Source organism: Leptodactylus fuscus, chromosome 2 (assembly GCF_031893055.1).
Source record: "Leptodactylus fuscus isolate aLepFus1 chromosome 2, aLepFus1.hap2, whole genome shotgun sequence".
Classification (NCBI taxonomy): Eukaryota; Metazoa; Chordata; class Amphibia; order Anura; family Leptodactylidae; genus Leptodactylus; species Leptodactylus fuscus.
In genome coordinates this window covers 35,053,982-35,073,570 of record NC_134266.1, presented here as the reverse complement: position 1 = coordinate 35,073,570, position 19,589 = coordinate 35,053,982, and the positions used below count along the sequence as shown (strand labels likewise).

Here is a 19,589-nt window from a genome sequence, read left to right as displayed (position 1 = left end):
GCTGTCTCTGTCTCTGTATTCCTGGTCTTTGTGGCGCTGTCCTCTGCCTGAAGATTCCCGGCTGTGCAGTAAGAGTCGGTCTCTGCCCTGAATGAGTTAATGCTGTCAAAGCATTCCTCATCTGAAGGGCTGATCATTGGCTGCAGCCCCACAGGGACCAGATGCTGAAATCCGTGATGCAACTTGTGTTATTTACCTACTACATCCCCTCTAGTGACACTTCCCCAGGATCAAAGTAGCCACCTCCTTCTGAGTAAGATCATCCTATTCTGCAATCTTAAAAGCTCCCCATCTATCCGTCGGACTGTTTTACCCTCAAGACGTCTTGACAGGCTGTTCATCCTTCTTGCAGCTACCTAAACCAACTTTAATCTTTCTGCCTAGGAGCGGCTCGAGGCTATGATGCGGCGCTCCCAAGAACGCAGTCAACAGCTGGAACAGAAGCAGAAGCGATGGTCCTGGGGTGGGGCCCTGGTAACCGGCTCTGGAAGAGATGGTGAGTCCTTCTTCCCTGCAATGCAGCCATTTAGGAATATTATATGTGTTCATGGCTGTGTCCTCCCAAAGCACACGTCAAGGTTATCTCCTATCTTCCCTGCGGTGCTTATTTGTCCTCCCATTGCAATTTTTTTCTGCTCGTATATTGCTATTTTCTTTAAAAAATGTAAAAATTTATATAATATTTTATTTCACGGGATTTTGTCGTCCGACAACCATTTCGGCAGTGTCTGCTGCTAAAAATAGCATTTTATTACACTGGGCATGAATGTGTTAACCCTCTTAAAGGCACCAGTGGTGAGGTATTATCTGACTGTGCAAATATGGAGGTGATGTAATAAAAGGGAGGCCTTTAAAAGGTTAACTGCTTCACGCCCGTGTTCTTTGTGACAGACCGCTGTAACCTCTATTCTGTATGTTGCTTTATTCTGTTCTCTTATTGTATACCATAGGATTTTATATTTTACCCTCTTGTTGTTTTACTCTGGTTTTGTGCTGTGCAGGTGAATCAGAAATCCCCCAACCCCCTGTGGTAGATTTAACTACCAACACCCCAGACACAGAGCCCGTGACCTCTGCCGATGCTGACGAGTCCTCCAATGGTATTTTATAAGGGGCACAGTCCCGCTGTGTCTTTAAGTGTTCCAGTCACATCCATCACAATCCCAGCGTTCCGGTCAGACTAGTGTCCACAGCCAGTGTCCCGTGTCACATTTGTACATCACTTTGTCTTTCCACGTGGATCCAGAACATGGTGCATGACGCCCAGTTTCATACCGTCTTGTGATACATTCCATATCATGCTCACCATCACCAATATGCGCTTGTTTTTTATGCTGCTTGTACAAAGTTTGACTTTTTTTTTTTTTTTTTGGATCCTATTATTAGGAAAACCTTTCTTTAGATAAAGCATCTGTATAGGGCCCAGACATGGCAGCCATGGGGCCAGACAAAGCTCGCCCCACCCCAGCTTAGAGACCACAAGAGGGCTGTTTGTGAGGGGTCGGGGCTGCAGGAGGTGTGCGTCATCACGTTGAATACACGGTGATGGGGCCCAAATCTTCTTGCCCTATTAGGTTAGCCTTGATACAATGCCCTCCTCTCAAGTAAAAATGGCCCCAAGTATAGAAAAAATATTAAAATGCAAAAAATATATATTTTTTGTTTTCCTATGCACCTTCTTTGCTGTAATGGGGTTTTACTAGTGCCCATATTGTGATGTACCGTGGCATTAGATTGACATAGATCTGAGTCTTAGCTCAATTTTGTATTCATTATGTGTGCCAGGATTTCCTGCCTAGTCATAATCCCCCATCCCCCAATACATTATCTGGGGAATAATGCCGCAAGCTCATCAGTGGCACAAAATCCGGTACATTGTGTCCACAACTGATCTCCTGTTTATTGTGCTTTTTATTAGAAAAATCTCTGTCTGTAGCATTGTAAGAGCCTGCTGCAGTTTAGTCATACTGCAGTTTTAGCCATTCGTGCTTGATTTGCAATAGTCATAGCGGTCTCCGTCACCAGAGCAGTGATTAGTATGATATCTATCTATCTATCTATCTATCTATCTATCTATCTATCTATCTATCTATCTATCTATCTATCTATCCTAATCTATCCTAATCTATCCTAATCTATCCTAATCTATCCTAATCTATCCTAATCTATCCTAATCTATCCTAATCTATCCTAACCTATCCTAACCTATCCTAACCTATCCTAACCTATCCTAACCTATCCTAACCTATCCTAACCTATCCTAACCTATCCTAACCTATCCTAACCTATCCTAACCTATCCTAATCTATCCTCACTTCAATGTATTAGAATATAGTGTAGCCTGCATCATTGGATTAACTTTTCTCTTTACTACTCCATTACTGCTATCCCAAACTGATGAAGTCCCTAAAAAGGACCTTTCACCACTTACACCTACTCAAGTTCTGGTTGTCCTTTAATAGACAACACTCTGCACAGCTGATTTTTTTATTTATTTTTTTTATTTTTTTTTTTATTTTTCCTCTAGCCCTCACCATTCCTGAGCAACAAGAGCACTTAGTTTCAGCACCCGATATGCTAATTAGACTCTCACATGGATAATCTCAAGAATTGCTTAGGAATGGTGAGAGCTAGAGAAATCTATTCCAACTGTGCTGGAATAAGTGGAACCTCAGATTTTGGTGGAGGTGGGGAATTGTCCTCTTTACACATGAAAGATGCAGAAGACAGTGTGCCTTGTATATAGTGTAGTGCACAAGGAATTGGAGGCATCTCAGAAATCTATTTTAAAAACCTATATGTTTACATAAAAAAAAATTCTATACTTGTTGGAAATTGGGGTCATTGTATGCTAGAGGGACACAGAAGGGTTAAGTTTTGTTTGTTTTTTTTGTTTTTTTGTTTTGTTTTTTTATCTTTAGTCTTGGAGAAAAAAATGTTTTCTGGAGATCAGTGTTAATGGGGTTGTCTGGCTACTTTTTTTTATATATATATATATATATATATATATATATATATTATATATATATATATATATATATATATATATACACAAAAAAATTATAGCCCCATCCTTACAAAATCCCTGCCACACCAGTTCTGATGAAACCCAGATCCCTGCTGGTCTCTACTTCCTGGTCCCGCACAATACACAGGAAAAGATTGCTCAGTTGATCACTGGCTAAGGCGGGTCAACATTGCAGACACTGATTGGCTGAGCAGTCATTCCCTGTGTATCAAGAGGTACCAGAATGTAGAACATCAACCAAGCCCTGCAAAGAGTTTAGGGTCACCTGATTTCTCCTTGTGGATCGCAACCTCCGCTGCAGAGATATAACCTCTTTTGCCAATATCCAATGAGGGTGTTGCCGAATTAGCTCATTTGAACATTGACAAGAGCGGCAATACCTTGGCAAAGGAAGCAATGGTTCACAAGGGGAATACACCATTAGGTTAGGGTCGCCTGAATTCATCTATCTGGGGGCTAGGTTCTGGTGACAGACTCTATCTAAGAGAACAGGTAACGTGGAAGTAAGATATAGAACATAGAAAACAAGACGCCCGGCCAGTGTGATCGTTAAACCCAAGGTTCTACGGCTATTATATAAATTACTTTGGATCGAATACCCCTCTAATATAAAATGTACACAGCTGTATACAGATCTGCCCCCTAGTGGTGGCAACTGTCAGCTGAGATTTGTTAAATGCATGAAGAGAGAAAGGAGTGCTGCTCTGAATGTTAGGAAAATCATCCTGTACTATGCATGTCTGTAATGGTAGGTACAATATCAAGGAAAGTGTTTCAGTATTTTTATACGGAAAAATATTTGGTAAACTAGAAAAATGTTCTTTGTTATAGTGTAGGATTGCAAATAAAAGGATTCGCCATATAGAGTGCTTACTGCTTTGCACTGCTTGCCAAGCATTACAATGTTACATGCATTTTCCATGCACCTAGTAGAGTAGAGAAGGATATTGCTAAAACTTTAGACCTCATCCAAAAAAATAGGAGGACGGAGATCTACCGTAGGTGCCATTATGGGTTACATACTGCAAGTGACTTTATTGGTTACTGTGGGAACTACCAATGGGTACATACAAGAGACCCCTACATACATGCTACAGCAGACATGGGTGCTGGTCACGTGCCACACTTCACCTGGACTTATACTGCTTGACACATAGGCAAGTCCAGTGGAGCCTTGGAAATTGGGAACAGCACCCTCATGTTTAATATATTTACCCATAGACCTGTAGATGAGCGCCTCCTACTGATAACCACAAAACCGCGTCCATGTAGCTTAGAGACCATAGTAACCTTTTGGGCTGCTGCTACTTGAACGTTCATAAACCCCTCAGAGAAGAAGTATAAGGTGACGTTCATACTCAGCAGATTTGTTGCAGTAGTCTCTTGTGACTGTCCCATTTACTGCACGGACCTCGCAGACCTACACGGCAGTGTTGCAGGAAACAGGTGTTCAGTTGCAGAAATTTCTGCGGCAAATGTTCCTTAAGAATAGCGTTGTTTGTCCTTGAGCAATTTCTTATGTCAATGTCTGATACGTCTCTCTGCAGCCTGTGACAAACTCTCATCTTCTACCATGAGTCTACAGAGGCCAGTGGACTCGCCCATCAGTAAGAGACTCTCCGCATCCACCGCTGCAATCACACATTCCCCCGACCGAGGCAAGTGTACTGTCTCTGCCCTGTCCATCCTCCCTCGCTGCTTTATCCTTCTTTCTGTCTGCCAGCTTTCTCAAGTGTCATGACTTCATCATATCTGGATTCTTGTACTTTCTTCCCAATATTGTAAAACTGCAGCTCAGTTGCAGCGCCATGTATAGACAGGTGTCTGGCTCGGGGGCCATGTTAGTTCTCCACATTACACTGGATTATAGCAGTGGACACTGTACTGATTAATATGGTATGGTAGCAGAGCACAGGCCAAAAAATAGTATTAGCAATATTATTTATGGGTATGCATTGAACCTATAAGACTTGTCCTACTCCTGACATGTCTATTAATAGCTGTATTTCCCATAGAACAAATCTAATAGCAACTCTACATTGCGCTGTTCCTCTGTTGTTCCTCCTAGAAATGCATGCATACATTGACTACTGGATGTTAGTTATCATTGTCAGAGGGGTGTAGGAAATACAAGAATGTAATGAAACTGGCAAATCGGAATTATGGAGAGGTCCTATGGAAAATGTAGGTTGGCCCCAGGTCTTGGTCTCTGCTCACTTTTGTTTAAAAACGGGACGCAGAAAGAAGGAAGTGGCACATCTTTGGCTCAGGAAAGGGTTCTGCGCCAAAGATGCCTGGCGTAGAGAGAGTAGGGCCCTCCTGGTAAGAATGAAGGGGCAGAAGCCGCCTCTGAGTCCTGAGTACAGCGGCTCCTTCGATCAGGGAAATTGGTGCTATGAACTTTCCTTCCCAGTCATTGCCAAGTAAACATGGCAGCCGTGAGCTAACATATTTATTGCATGGTAGTCTTTTTTTTTTTTTTTTTGTGTGCAGGGCTAACAATCCTGTCTGTTGGCAACCTATCTCCATATAAGCAGGCGGTGCTGCTAACAAACTGTATGAGGACTGAATGTATTAGGATAGTCTGTCTGTGTAATGTACAGTTTTCATTGTACAGTGCAAAGGCTCTGTATTCAATAGGAAAACTTCATTGATTTCAATGTTCTTTTCAGCAGATCCACTAGATGGCGCTGTGCCGTAAAGTACATTAGTTGTATCCAGCAGCGAGAACTAGATAGTCATGGCCGACATTAGGGACTGGGTGAGATAACATGAAAGCTGGAATCATCCCATGAACATGGTAGCCAAGGTGTCTGCAAATTTGCTCCTGTGAGGTTTCTCTAAAGGATTTTCCTTCACCAGATCCCTTATAATACTAGATTCCCCAACAATCAGTGTCAAGGGGGAGAAAGCATTATGGTTAGGGATGTACAGCAAGGTTGGCCATGTGACACATCAAATGCAAAATATTGCAATGTTGCGTTTACTGAAATTGAATGTGGCAGTGACTCAGGTGGGTTTGGGTTTTTGCTGACTGTCATTCGATGCTTTGTGGCAATGTGCAGTTTGCAACTTCTCCATGTTCAATACTTGCAATGGTGGGCGCTACATATTTGGCTGTGACGTGTTGCATGGTCTAGTTCACTGTGTAGTCCTAACCTAATACCTATTAAAAACGCTCTACACTGTGCCCATATCCCAGCCTAATATTCTGAGCTCATATCCCGGCCGGGATGTACCGTACTGGTCACACTGATTTATAGTCTAATAGCGATTAGTTTTCCGACCACAGTCCCCTAATGCCGCCATCCAGGTGTAACTAGGTCTTTGTATTCGCTTCCATGTCTGGCATGTATCTTATGACCTTGAGGAGCGGAGTTGAGACATCTTTCAGAGGCAGATGTGTCGCAGTGCTTGTTATTGTTTGGTGCTGTGCAGCAGACTGGAGCGAGGATTGATCGCAGGGAGCACGTGTAGTGCCAAAACTGCAGTACATCTTCTGGAGCAGATACAAAGACTAGGTGTGCTGCTGGGATGTGGGTTAGCCGTCCGCTCCAGGAAACTTTTGCTGATTCAGTCACTGGATATAAGAATATTCGGTTCTTCTCTGATATGGTTCAGTCTGTACATACGTTTCATCACTAAATCAAACTTGGATAGAGCCCTGTACAGACGGCAAGTCTCCCAATTTATTTCTCCATCTTTATTCATTTTCTATAATCATTTTTTACTTTTATTTTCATCCAAAGCTCATTTAATTTAACCCATTGTGTCATGTTTTTGTTTTGGTTTAACATTCATTACTTTGCTTCCATCCTTTAGCCCATCGCATGTACCTTAGTCCTATGGAAAATTTCCTTGTCAGTCGGTTGCTCACACCGACACACTCTTCCTTAGCCAGAAGCAGGAGTACAGCCATGCTTAATGAGTCCTGTCATTCCACGTCAGGTAATGTGGGATGGAAATCGCAGCGTTCGTGTATAGAAACGGGGGAGAGTTCTTCACAAGGAGTTAGTGGAACATTGGGGTTATAGGTAGTATCAAAAGAAAAAGAAACTCATATGCTATGAAAAATGTAGTTGTAAAGAAATCACCATTTTATATACTGTATATTATAACCCCCCCTTCCCCAAAAAAGGGCGATAGTGGACACCTGGTGATACTACCGGACTCCTGTTGGGGAGTATAAACTAAATTTGTTTTGTACAGGAATTTTCCATAGTAGATAAAGTATTTTCATAGATTATAAACTGGTTTATCATAAGCTTTTGGGCACCATTATAAAAGTCTATACCAGGGCTCACCACCTACCATGTGGCATTGATGGTATTGTTGACTTTGCAGGGTAGAGGAGCTTTGGTGCCATTTTAGACACCAGGGTCCTCCTATAGTTACACCCCCTGGGGTTCACATAACAAAATAAAATGTTAAAGCCGTTTCATTTCCCCCTATAACCTATAGTGAGCCCATATATTATTTATCATGTTCATTTATTCATTCATTTAATTCACCTTTTATTCATCTTTTATGGTTCTATTTCTTTTTGTTTTTATTAATCTTTGCACAGTTCTGGTTCTATTTCTATAATATCCGTAATGGATCCACTTGAGTTATGTTATTCTTACTGATGGTACTGAACCGAATATGGGAACATAAACTAATCGCTTCGTCCACTTCTTACAAAAAGTTTTGCAAATATGGATTTGCCTGAGGACCTGATCTTTAGAAATATTTGTAGTAAATTAGACCTGTTGTCCTCGGATTAGTCCTCAGTAAGACAGATGGTGTAGAATCTGAGGTCAGTAGGTAACTGGTGGGAAGAAATATCTTGTGAGATTCTGTACGTTTCTCTCTAACTCACTTGTTAGCCATGGCATATAATTGTAGGTTAACCAACTTTTTTTTATTTTTTATAAATTAATAGTACAAGTGAATGTTAGAAACTTTGTAATGGAATAAATATTGTTTTCTTCTCCTATTATTAGGCTGTTCTCCACCTATGGAGAGGAGAGGGGGAGGAGGAGGCTGCTGCCAGCTAGTATTTGATTTATTGCCTCATTCTTTATAGAGCCTTGTTTTACAGGGTATTAAAGAGTTAAAACAGCCATCTATGTTTGGCAATCTGTTCTGGGAGTCCGCATGGGGACCCCCTTCCCGAACGGACTACAGAACGCATTAGCAAGTGGCGTGCTGTAAAAGCACACGGACCCTATAGACTAAAATGGGGTCCATGTGCTTGCTGCGAGATCTCCGTACGAGTCATGCAGACAGGAAAGTAGATTATGAACTGCTTTACTGTCCACATGTTCCCTGTGGAGATCTCGCGGCAAGCACACGGACCCCATTATAGTCTATGGGGATCCGTGTTCTTTCAATGCACACCGCTTGCAAATGCCTTTGGTATTCTGTTCGGGGGGGTCCCCATGTGGACTCCCCCGAACGGAATACCAATGCAGATGTGAACGAGAGGTTACATGTGTATCAGAGCTTAGAAGCTGCATTAAGCATGTTTCTTTTCCATTAACCCCTCCTCTCTCCATAGACTTCTATGTTATAAGTAACTTATACTGATAAATGGAGAAGGAAGCATTTTTCTTTAATAACATATATTACAAAGTTTCTTATATTCATTTGTAGTATTCATTTATAAAAAGTTGTTGTATAATGGAAGTCTACTTTTAGGCTGGGCCCCACATGGCATAAACATTGTGAAAATAAAAGCGTTTTTACAGTTCCTGCAATATGAATGGGCTAGCCAACCACACATTGAGGGAAAAATACGTGCAGCATGTCGATTATACTTCCAGAAATGCCAGCTGTTTCCCTGTAGTCATAATAGAAGCGCTGCAGGAAAAACCGTGATGCGATGCCGCCGCAGTTTTTCCTGCAGCGCTTTTTGTGCTGCAGCCACTACATGGGGCCTTAACCCTAAAGTAGATCTGTCATCAGACTACTAGGTGTGTCTGATCTCTTATAAGCCCAAAACATACAGAAATATTGCTGTTGGCTAATAAGAGTGATCGAAGAATACAGGGGACTCATGGCTAGAAGTCCATTCTGATGGAGCCCTCTCCTACCTATCAGGCAGAGTCATGGGCACAGCTCCCCTTGTATACAGCGGACTGATAGCTAGGAGTCTTCTAAATAGTATGATGACCGATCCACTTAAATCCAACCCAGCGTTGCATAAATATTAACTTGATAAGTGAGAATAGACCACAAAATGGAAAATTTAGGCTAAATTGTATTGTCTTGCATGTCTAAAGGGGTTTCCAGGATTTTGTTTTTTATATAGCTTACCCTTAGGATGGGCAACAAAGATCTAACCTGACATCAATGGGAGCCGAGCTGAAGTAACAAACAGCACCCGGGCACTATACAGGGCAGGGAGCGATCTGTTATATGTATTGTATAGTACACAGACTGACCCCACTCCCAAACTGAGCCCTCCTAGAGCCATCCGTCTGTCCTCCACCGATCCTATAAGGATTGGCCATAAAAATAAAATCCTGGACAACGCCTTTAATTCCATAAACGTATCATTTGGTGATGAAACTGCTTATCTGTTCTATTGTATGAGGGATGTTTTACAGCCCTAACCGCTGTTCATAATGTCTCATTGTTTAAGGGCCCGGTATCACGTCCAATATAAACACTATTTATAGGCAATGAGACAGGATAAATAACAAGGTACACTGCGGTTCACCAAGCGAAACACTATATACGAAGCGTTCTGCTTAGTACTAACATGTATTTGCATTTTATGTATTTATGCATTTCCCTTTTTTCTTTCTTCCTCTGTGAACTTCTTCCTGCATGTTCCTTTATTTCTTGCCTTTATACTATAACTCTTTAGTCTTCCATGTGTGTCCTCGTGTAGCCCCTGCTAGCCCTCTTAAATCTCCTTTCAAATCTTCACCTGCTCGGAGCGCCGACAGAAAGAAGACGGTGACGTCCCCTGGTGGAACAGAAGGAAACAAAACCCCTACGTCCCCAGACTCCAAACAAGTAGGTCTAACCACTAACCTGCATGTTGGGTGTCCTCAAATACCCATGTCAAGACTTAGGGAAACTATCCAGTCCTTTATTTAATTTTTTTTAAGGGAGGAGATTATTGCAAGGATAATATTTCTTGTGTCTCCTGAAATGTAAAGATTTCCTTGGCATTACAATGTTCAGCCTATATAAACTTCTAGCAATACATTATGGTGGAATCTAAAACCTCTTCTAGTAAACTGAAAGGGCTTCTTGGGATTTAGAAATTGACCTATGCTCAGGTACACTGTAACCTCATAGTGTGTTTATTTGTATCCCTCCATTGTATTTGGGTCCTGTACAATATCTTTAGTCTTACTGCTCTTATACGCTCGATTTTTTTGTTAATATTTTAGCCAGAAAAATTAAAGAAAGAAAAACGGTCATCAACCCCTGTGCTAGCCTGTGCCCTGGGGACCCCAGTTCGAAGGTCTGAGTCTCCTGCAACATTGTCCAAGAGATCATCTTCTCCTGCAACACCTAAGTATGAATAAGAATACAGTGTATTTGTTATTGCCACAAACTCATCTGTGCTGTTCTACTTCGTTATATTACAAATTAATAAGACTTGGCTCCAAGCATTGTAATTCAGAATGACCAGTCAGCAGAACCATTGCAGAATCTTCTACATCAGAGTATCTGCATCTTTATTACAACGTTGCCTTACAGCTATTCCTTTGTTAGTATATTTCCTCTGAAAATATATTAAGAAAAACTGGCACTATGCATTATGATTTCCCTTGTCTGTAGGGTGTGTTTCTACCCCGTCTTTGACTGCGGACACTACCTTCACCTTTATTAGGATTCCAAGAAGGAGAACAAAGAAAGCACAGTGAGGAGATCTAAATCTAGCTTCACACTTGCACTATGCTTTTTCCTCATCAGATCCGCAAAAAAAAAAAATGGAAACCCAATCCGCTTACAAAGCGGTTACCTGTGGATCCCATAGACTATAATGAGGTCCACTGGGTTTCCACCCAGTGCTTGCAGGACGTTTCTCTCTACATTTTTCAAGTCGTTTTGGGGACAGAATCCCAAAATGGAATTCAATTGCTGGTGTGAAGAATAGAAAAAGAAATACTCTCCATGGTGCTCTGTTATCTGCCGCCATTGCCCTTTCTATCTTTAGCCAGGGAAGCATTGCTGGAAGTCCTGAGCCACGAGTGACAACTGAGATTATTATGGAGAGGGGCCCGTGACATCACTCGCATGGCTCGGGGACGTTCACACTTGCGTCGTTGTCCACCCGACGTGATTCTGCCGAAATTGCAGGAAAAACAGCCTAGGGACAACTTGCATACGGTCAGTTTAAAAACCCATTAATTCATCAAACTGCTGGTGTCCTTATGCAGCCTTTCCGCTGTGAAACTGTTTTTTGTTTTTTGCACAGACACAAAGCCCTACATGTCCGACTTAGTGTTCATGCAAAGAAAACTGTTTCACAATGGAGAGGCTGCATACAGACTCCAGCAATTTGCTTTAATATCCCAGGACTTCCAGCAATGCTGCCACGGCATAAGATAGAAAGGGCGCCAATGATGGACAATTTTTTATATTTATTTTAAACCTCCCTTTGTCCCACCATGGCTTGCTCCAAATCATGGACCATTCATTTTTAAGACTCCCCACCCCCCACCCCCCCCAGTTTATTACTAGGGAACTCCTGCTGCCTCTTATATTGGAGAATGTGTGTAGTGGAGGTCTGTTTAGGTTGCACCCACTTGACATTATCATTCAACACTGCTTTGTAATTCTTTGTGTGTTTTTTCAATATAATGGCCAGCATTTAATGATGCGGCTGGAAAGTTTTGCCCACAAGTTGGTGCATTGGGGCGCATCTCTGCACCCTATTGTCAATGGGGTTTTTTTAGGAAGTGAGCAGGGTGGGAATCTAGATGGATTGAGGCAGGGACAGAAAACTGGCATGAGTTATACCACAAATCTACTCCAGTCCTTGACCTGTGACCAGGCACTAGAATTACTAAGAGACCTTACTAATTCTATCGAGCCGTGCGCCTGGCAGGGAATGAACTAAGACCGGCATAAAGTTTGCCAGTCTAAATAAATTTCCCCATTGTAACTCCGTTATCATGTGTACGCCGTATTCCACCCATTTACTAACTTCAGTCTTACTTGGTTTCTTTTCGCTTTCAGATCACTTTCCAAATCTTACTCACAGTCCCCAGCTCGGAACAAGCAATACCCAGCGTCCCCTGTCAAGCATAAATCTAGTCCAAATCCCAGCCAGGATACACTGAAAAAGAAGGCGGAGAAACATCAAACAACCCCAAAAACAGAAGAACATCCAGTGGAGGCGAAAACTGAACCTGCCAAACCTGACAAAACCACTTCCCCGGGAGAGAAGAAAGAGGCAAATGAAAGTTAGTGTTCAAGAAACTGCAGTCAAGATATAACTTGTTTCCTGTAGGGAAATTACAATATAGTAGGTATAATGGATGTGGTTAGATGAGAGGTGGGTAAGGGTCCCAACCCATACGTAGTATAATAAAAAGTCCCACCAAAAGTAACTTCTTTAGTGTGAATGCTTTAATATCGGAAGTTTTTGTTTCCTGTAGGGGGCAACACAGTGGCTCAGTGGTTAGCGCTGCAGCACTGGAGTCCTGGGTTTGAATCCTGCCAGGAACAACATCTGCAAGGAGTTTTTATGTTCTCCCTGTGTTTGTGTGGATTTCCTCCCATTCTACAAAGACTTACTAATAGGAAAAATAAATAAGTGTACATTGTGATCCCTATATGGGGCTCACATTCTACATTAAAAAAAATAAAAAATTCCTGTAGTAAATATGGTTCTTTCATATGTGGAATACATATGATTTGTTTTTAATGTCTTCACTTCCATTCATTATGTAACTGCTGAAGTGAAGGGCAGGTGTGCACAGGCGCCTATCAGGGCTCGTTCACATCTGCGCCCGGGAGTCCATTCTGCAGGTTTCCGTTTCCTGCACAAAACAGAGCAGGAGACGGAAACCTGCCGGCATCTCTCCAAACCCATTCATTTGAATGGGTTTGAAAAGTGTCTGGCCGTGATCGCCGATGAGTGTTTTATGCTCTCCGCGGCAAAACCGTTTTTTTTTTTTTTTTGTTTGTTTGGTTTTTTTTAAACCGGACGCTGAGTCGGCCATGCGGTACTCTGTACTCTGTAAAAAAAAAAAAAAAAAAACGGTTTCACCGCGGAGAGCATAAAACGCTCACCGGCGCTCACGGCTGGACTCGGCATGACAGGTTTCCGTCTTCTGCATGCACTCTTCTAATCTATTGGAATAGTTAAAGGGGTTGTAAATTGTCTACATTCTGACTCCGACCATTACTGAGGACATTGTCTTCTTGTCTTAGGCCTCAGCAAGATGACAGCAGGTACAACTGACGTGGATGAGGCAATAAAAATCCTAGCTGAGAAAAGACGCCAGGCTCGTCTTCAGAAGGAGCAGGAAGAACAGGAGAGACGTGAACGTGAGGAACTAGAGAGGTACGTGAGTAGTAACTCATGAGCTTATTATATTGCTTGTATATTTTTGTTCACTCTGTTTCTGAGGCTGGCTGGTCCTAACCTGCGACTGCACGTTCCTTCTCTTTAAAACTCTCCCCTCCTTTGCCATCCCCTTTTCCCTACAACTTGTGGCCCCTAAAAATTCACTGTCTCACTGGGAGCTCCTGAGAGCCTTGATCTCTTCTGGCATTACTATGTGATCATCCACATGGAACTTTTTGTTGATTTAATTCTGCTACATCTTTTACCTGTTTTGTTTTGTTTTTCTTAAGTTCGTCCTCAGTATGTTTTTCAGAAGTGCTAGAATTAACTATTTGCTGACTTCCCCTTTTTAATTGCATATTAAAAAAGAAAAAACATACAAGAATGATAAAAAATTAAATCCCAATGTAATAGCCTTCAAAAGTACTTGTACCAGAAAAATCATTGTGTCCAGTCATGAACCAGGGAAAATGGCCAGGTCATGAAGTGGTTAAACAACTCTATTTACAAAAAAATTTAAAAAATCTGACCCACATTTAATGCTTGCATACAGGATAAAAATGGAGGAGGAAAAAAGGAAGGCTGAAGAAGAGAGGCTTCGTTTAGAAGAGGAAGCCCGACTTTTGGCTGAGAGAAAAAAACAAGAGGAGGAGGAAGCCAGGAGGAAATCTGAAGAAGAGGCAAAAACCAGAGCCGAGGAGGAACGTCTTCGTAAGGAAGCACAAGAAAAACAATTGCAGGCCTACTTAGAAAAACAGGTGAGCAAGAAACTGCTATATATATAGCCCGTAACAAGGCCGTAAGCGTGTCAAAGATGACCACATATACACCCCCTAACAAGGTGGTAAGGGTGCCACTCACAGCTATACTGGGATATTAAATCCATTACATTCTTATATGCAAATTTTTCCTTATATCATTAATGCACCACATTATGAATTTTTCAGAAAGAAGAGGCTGAACTAAAGGCAAAAGAAGCAGCAGAAGCCTTGAGAATAGAGAGAGAACAGATCATACAGCAGATTGAACAGGAGCGCCTGGAGAGAAAAAAGGTATGTTATACAGGTAGTGGATGAAAGCGAACCAGTCACCAGGTCTGATAAGCCCAATAACCTGCATCAGGGGTAGGGAACGTACGGCTCTCCAGCTGTTTTAAAACTACAACGCCCAGCATGCATAATTGCTCTGCTGTTCTTGGAACTCCCATGGAAGCGAAAGAAGCATGTTGGGAGTTGTAGTTTCACAGCAGCTGGAGAGCCGAAGGTTCCCTACCCCTGACCTACATCAACTGGCAGTCACCCTGAGCATTTTGGGGTTTTGTTTGACCAACTGTTAAGCTGTTCCAAAGGTAAACTAACAAAGTGGGCGGTAACACAGCATGACCCACAACACAGAGAATCCACAGTGTTACCACCAACTTGTCTAGTATACCATAATTTGCAGCAACACTAAAGGTGCTTATATCTTTGCAATAGCTGAATGGATTTGGACAAACAAAACTCCAAAGTGCTCAGGATGACCGCACTGATCAGATGATGTCATTGGGCTTTTCAAACCTGGTTAACCAGTTAGAGGGGTTGTCCAGGATACGAAGATATTTGATACCGATGACCTGTCCACAGAATATCAGTATCAAATTGGTCGGAGCCTGACTCCTGAATCCCAAATCAATTACTTAAAGTGTGTGAGAGTGGGGTTGCAGTTCCCCGGTGCCACCACTAACTGTGCAGGGAGCGCTGTACCCTGTATGGATCTTCATGTCTGTACAGTGTGGTGGTTTGCGCCTGGAACTGCAACCCTATTCTTTATTCACTGAAATAGGAGCAGACCAACATTCATCTGTATACTTAGTATATGGCTTCTGGCAGCCACATCTGCTAGTCAGTATGGGTGCCAGACCCGGACCAATCTGACACTTATGACATAGTCATCAGTATCAAATTTCGTCATATCCCCAATAACCCTTTTAAATGACATTTCTGACTTTTACGTTTGCTTAAAAGAATGTTCTGTTTGTGTGTGTGTGTGTGTGTGTGTGTGTGTGTGTGTGTGTGTGTGTGTGTGTGTGTGTGTGTGTGTGTGTGTGTGTTTATACCTAACTTTTAGAACAGGTGGGAATGGAACTGTCAGAAAAGCCCTTTAATATATTACCATAGTGGTCAGAGCTAGGTTTTTCTGGCGACACCAAATTCCTTGCAGTTTTCAATAATAACCTTCTCCCACCACTAGAGGGAGTTTGTTTTTTTTTTTTTATCTTGCTGTATACTGTTTAACCCATTAAAGACCCATTTCAGACCTTTAAATTTCTTTAAAGGTCTTTAAAAGGAAAAAATGTAGAATGCTTTGAAAGGTTAAAAGAAATAAAAAAAAAAAAAAAAAAAAAATACAGATGGGCAGTATGGAGTAGTTTCAGAAGCTGAGCCCCTTGGTACATGGCGGGTTCCAAATGTAACAGAAATGAAGGAATTTTACAATATACTGCCATACATTAGTATTTCATGAGTGATGAGACTCCTTTCGGGTTCGTCTAAAAATATATATATTTATTTTTAAGTTTTAAAGATATTGTATAAATTATAAAAATTCAATTCACCCCTTCCTTTCCCTAGATTACATGTAAATATAAATATAAACGCATTTGGTATCCCTGAACTAAAAAAAATATATATATATTTTATCCCATACGGTGAATGGTGTAGCAGATAATATTGAATTGCCAGATTTCACTACTTTGTGTCATTTTAAAAAAAATTGTAATAAAAAATGATCAAGAAACTGGATGTTCCTCAAAGTATCAATAACTACAAAAAAAAAAAAAAAAACTCCTTGCACAGCTCTGTACACTAAAATATACAAGAAAGCTACGATTGTCACAATAGGGTGACACAAAGAAATTTCTGATGTTCAGCGTTTTAATGGTATTGAAGGACAAAATGTCGGTATAAATTTTGTATATTCTAAGGGTCGATATGATCCTAGGGATAAGTTTCACGTCACAGTGATTGTCCTAAACTTGAAACCTATAAGAAAATGGCACAATTGTAGGGTATTGTTTGTGGCCCTCCCTAATGCAGGGAGGGAAAGACAGCAACACAAACATTAAAACTGGTTCCGCTCTGAAGGTTTAAGCTACATAATATAACTAAAAAATGAATACTGTGTATATACAGTAATAGGTTTTCCATGTTCTGTCCCTAGAGGATTGATGAAATCATGAAGAGAACAAGGAAGAGTGAGATCATTGAGCCCAAGGTAGGTGTCTCTTATTACTCATCTGAAGCAGTGCAGTGTAATGGCAGCTTGTGCTTACCCAGGTATGGCGGAATCACTGTCACGATCTGATCATTGCAAAAATCATTCTGAAAAAAAAAATGGTTAAAATAGACTCTTATTGTTGCTTAAAATTGCCAGCAGTAGAAGATTGCATTGGATAAAAGGAAGATTATATGCAGTCTTCAGAAGGAACGCTGAACAGGTTGAGGGAAGACGCAAGAAGCGGAGGCTGATGTAGAACGGGTGTCATGACAGTCGTATACGGAATATTGCATTATCTATACATTGTTAGTTATGGAATCGTCCCGTTCCTGCCAATTAGAAATGATCTTTTCTGTACTTATTACTCGCAGCATTCATATATCTACACTAATGTGACAGTAACCTTACCCGACATGGAATGTGTATATAGCACATACGGCTAAAGTCCCATCATGCGAATTACCTAACAATAAATGGTTAATGTTTATTTGTCTCACTGTTCTTTTGGAAACTTTTTTTTTTTTTCATTCACTCGGCTTAAGGACCTGAACAGATGTGGTCATGTGACCACGTAAGAGCAGGTCCTGCACACATTTTGGGTCCCTGCCCTCAATCCTTATTGCGAGGTGATGACGTAGCTTTGCTTACACCTCATTCTAATGCATGTCTTGCTATATATTCACAGAAGGAAGAGACTAAAACAGATGTCGAGCTGCCTTTAAAAAGTGAAAATATAGAAGAAGATGAAGATAAAGGTAAGAAGTGTGTTGAAATCTTATTATTTGTGCTCCGTGAAAGTGGAGGCGGCCTCAGTTTAGTGTGTGAAGCTCTGTTCACAATAGCATTTAGAGCTTCAGAAAGTGTCCTAAAAAAAAATAGGACACTGCCCATCCCAGCAGATTGTATAATAACACGATAGTAAGTCAAGGTGTGAACAGTGTCTAATATTTATTCTTACGAAGAAAACTCATAAGACGCCTCTATAATAATTACCATGACTGCAAGACACAACCTTGAGTCGGAAGTAAGTGGAGTCCAACAGTACCAGACCCCATTGATGGGGAGAAGTGCTGATGAAGGGCTTTTCCCAATCGGAGAGCTGTGTGTGCGCCTGCACCCCTATCCCTCACTCCCAGCCCCAGATGGATGTGTGAGATTTGGGCACGGCAGGGAGAGGATAGTTGAGCTGGCCAGGGAATGTGAATGGGAACACTGATCAGCTGTCTGGTCCCTTGCCACCATAATCACAGCGACCGCGAGAAATGCTCTTCCCCCCTGACTACTGCCCTGTATTATTAATATACTACTACAGTGGTAGCAGGAATTGGTCATTTTCCCTGCTGCCCGTTACACTTGTGTGCAGGACAATTACTGATTTCTATTGCCGCTATAGCTGGTGCTTCATTTACTTCTATGGGGCAACGCCATAGAGAATGGAATGCCAGTCACTCAAATACACTGATTCTCCATTCCGCCGCTTCTGCCAGCACCTATGCAATAAAGCTTTATTGTACAGAAGATGCCACATAACAAAAAAGTGCCTTAAAACACACGCTATGCTAAACCAGCGCTTCAATTGCAGGCTACGTAGAATAGGCTGCAGTAGGAGTGAAAGACCGTCAGGCCGGGGACCCTGCGCAAGGCTCCCGGCTGCCATAGCAACGTGACGCCGGCCCCGGCGCTTGGTCCGGGTGTTGGCGCGGAGAAGGAACATAGCAGCGCCAAGGGGGAGGGGCACTTTAGTCATCCGTTATGGTGGTAGTTTCTTAGCACCTGCCTTTGAGCTGAACGTGAGTTAAAGATTGAAGAAAGGAGTTCTTTATTTAACCTCGTATTTCTCTATGTAATGACTTATTAGGTCAACTCAATGGATTTTCCGAACATGTGGAAAATAAAGGACCAGTTGTTACAATCATTGAAGCCAAGCCTCAGGAACTGTTCCCAAGTGGCTTGAAGACGAATGTGGGCACCATCCATCTGGATGTCCTTGAAGGGAAATGTAACAGCTTGGATGACTCCACTGATGAAGTTCAGTCAATGGATGTGAGGTATAATAAACCTAAAGTCTCGTGCCAATGAAATGAGCGCTGTACTGAACAGTCTAATTCAAGATGGATGTTGCACAACACCCAACATGTACATCTCTCTTACCTCACACGTCTGCACCACGCAACCTCGGTATCTCTTTCTAAGCCTCTGACGCACCAATAAATACAGGAATCACTTTGTAAGCCACACCACCAAAACTACGTCTTCATTTCTTAGCCTACGTTATCAGACACAACCACTTACTGTATCCCACCCGCTTTTATACTTGCACACATACGCAACCTAATATAGTTATAAATCTCTTCCTGTCGCTCGCATTTCTTTAAATTGCAGCATGTCAATTATATCTACCGAAACGCTGGCGTCTTCCGTATAGGTATAATAGTGGTAGAAAGTCTGCAGAGGAAAAGTCTGCAGACTTTCTGTGAAAAATGATGCGGATAAAAACTCAGTGTTTCCATCTCTGTCTTTTCCGCAGTGATTTTAGGCCACGGCTCGCTACGTGGGGTCTTGGGCCTTGGCCTCTGAAAGGCTCTCATTATGTGTAACTATAAAGATATTGGGGTAGATTTATGTAGACTGGCATTATTCTCATAACCCCTGAAATGTGACAAACAAGGCATGGTAAATATGCCCCATTGTTTGTGGTTGCATTTGGAGGGCACCATTACTCTAAAATCCATTCCTCTATCTAAGCGTCTGTTCACACGGCAGAAGATGAATAGGAATTCT

At 41.8% G+C, this 19,589-nt stretch overlaps 1 protein-coding gene across 4 annotated transcripts in view; it reads left to right on the top strand.

Annotated features, from left to right (window-relative positions):
* The window catches only part of MAP7D2 (MAP7 domain containing 2), an 86,214-nt gene that overhangs the window by 51,588 nt on the left and 15,037 nt on the right, over nucleotides 1–19,589 (top strand). The window contains exons 4-16 of one of the 4 annotated variants that reach the window (XM_075263602.1): nucleotides 385–496; nucleotides 1,002–1,100; nucleotides 4,576–4,686; nucleotides 6,851–6,976; nucleotides 9,885–10,036; nucleotides 10,420–10,547; nucleotides 12,218–12,444; nucleotides 13,418–13,550; nucleotides 14,107–14,311; nucleotides 14,501–14,605; nucleotides 16,752–16,805; nucleotides 17,494–17,563; nucleotides 18,667–18,856. In XM_075263602.1, coding sequence (XP_075119703.1) covers nucleotides 385–496; nucleotides 1,002–1,100; nucleotides 4,576–4,686; nucleotides 6,851–6,976; nucleotides 9,885–10,036; nucleotides 10,420–10,547; nucleotides 12,218–12,444; nucleotides 13,418–13,550; nucleotides 14,107–14,311; nucleotides 14,501–14,605; nucleotides 16,752–16,805; nucleotides 17,494–17,563; nucleotides 18,667–18,856 — 1,712 coding nt within the window. The remainder of the gene's footprint in view (nucleotides 1–384; nucleotides 497–1,001; nucleotides 1,101–4,575; nucleotides 4,687–6,850; nucleotides 6,977–9,884; nucleotides 10,037–10,419; nucleotides 10,548–12,217; nucleotides 12,445–13,417; nucleotides 13,551–14,106; nucleotides 14,312–14,500; nucleotides 14,606–16,751; nucleotides 16,806–17,493; nucleotides 17,564–18,666; nucleotides 18,857–19,589) is intronic. The other 3 variants (XM_075263603.1, XM_075263604.1, XM_075263605.1) reach the window with 3 other exon arrangements.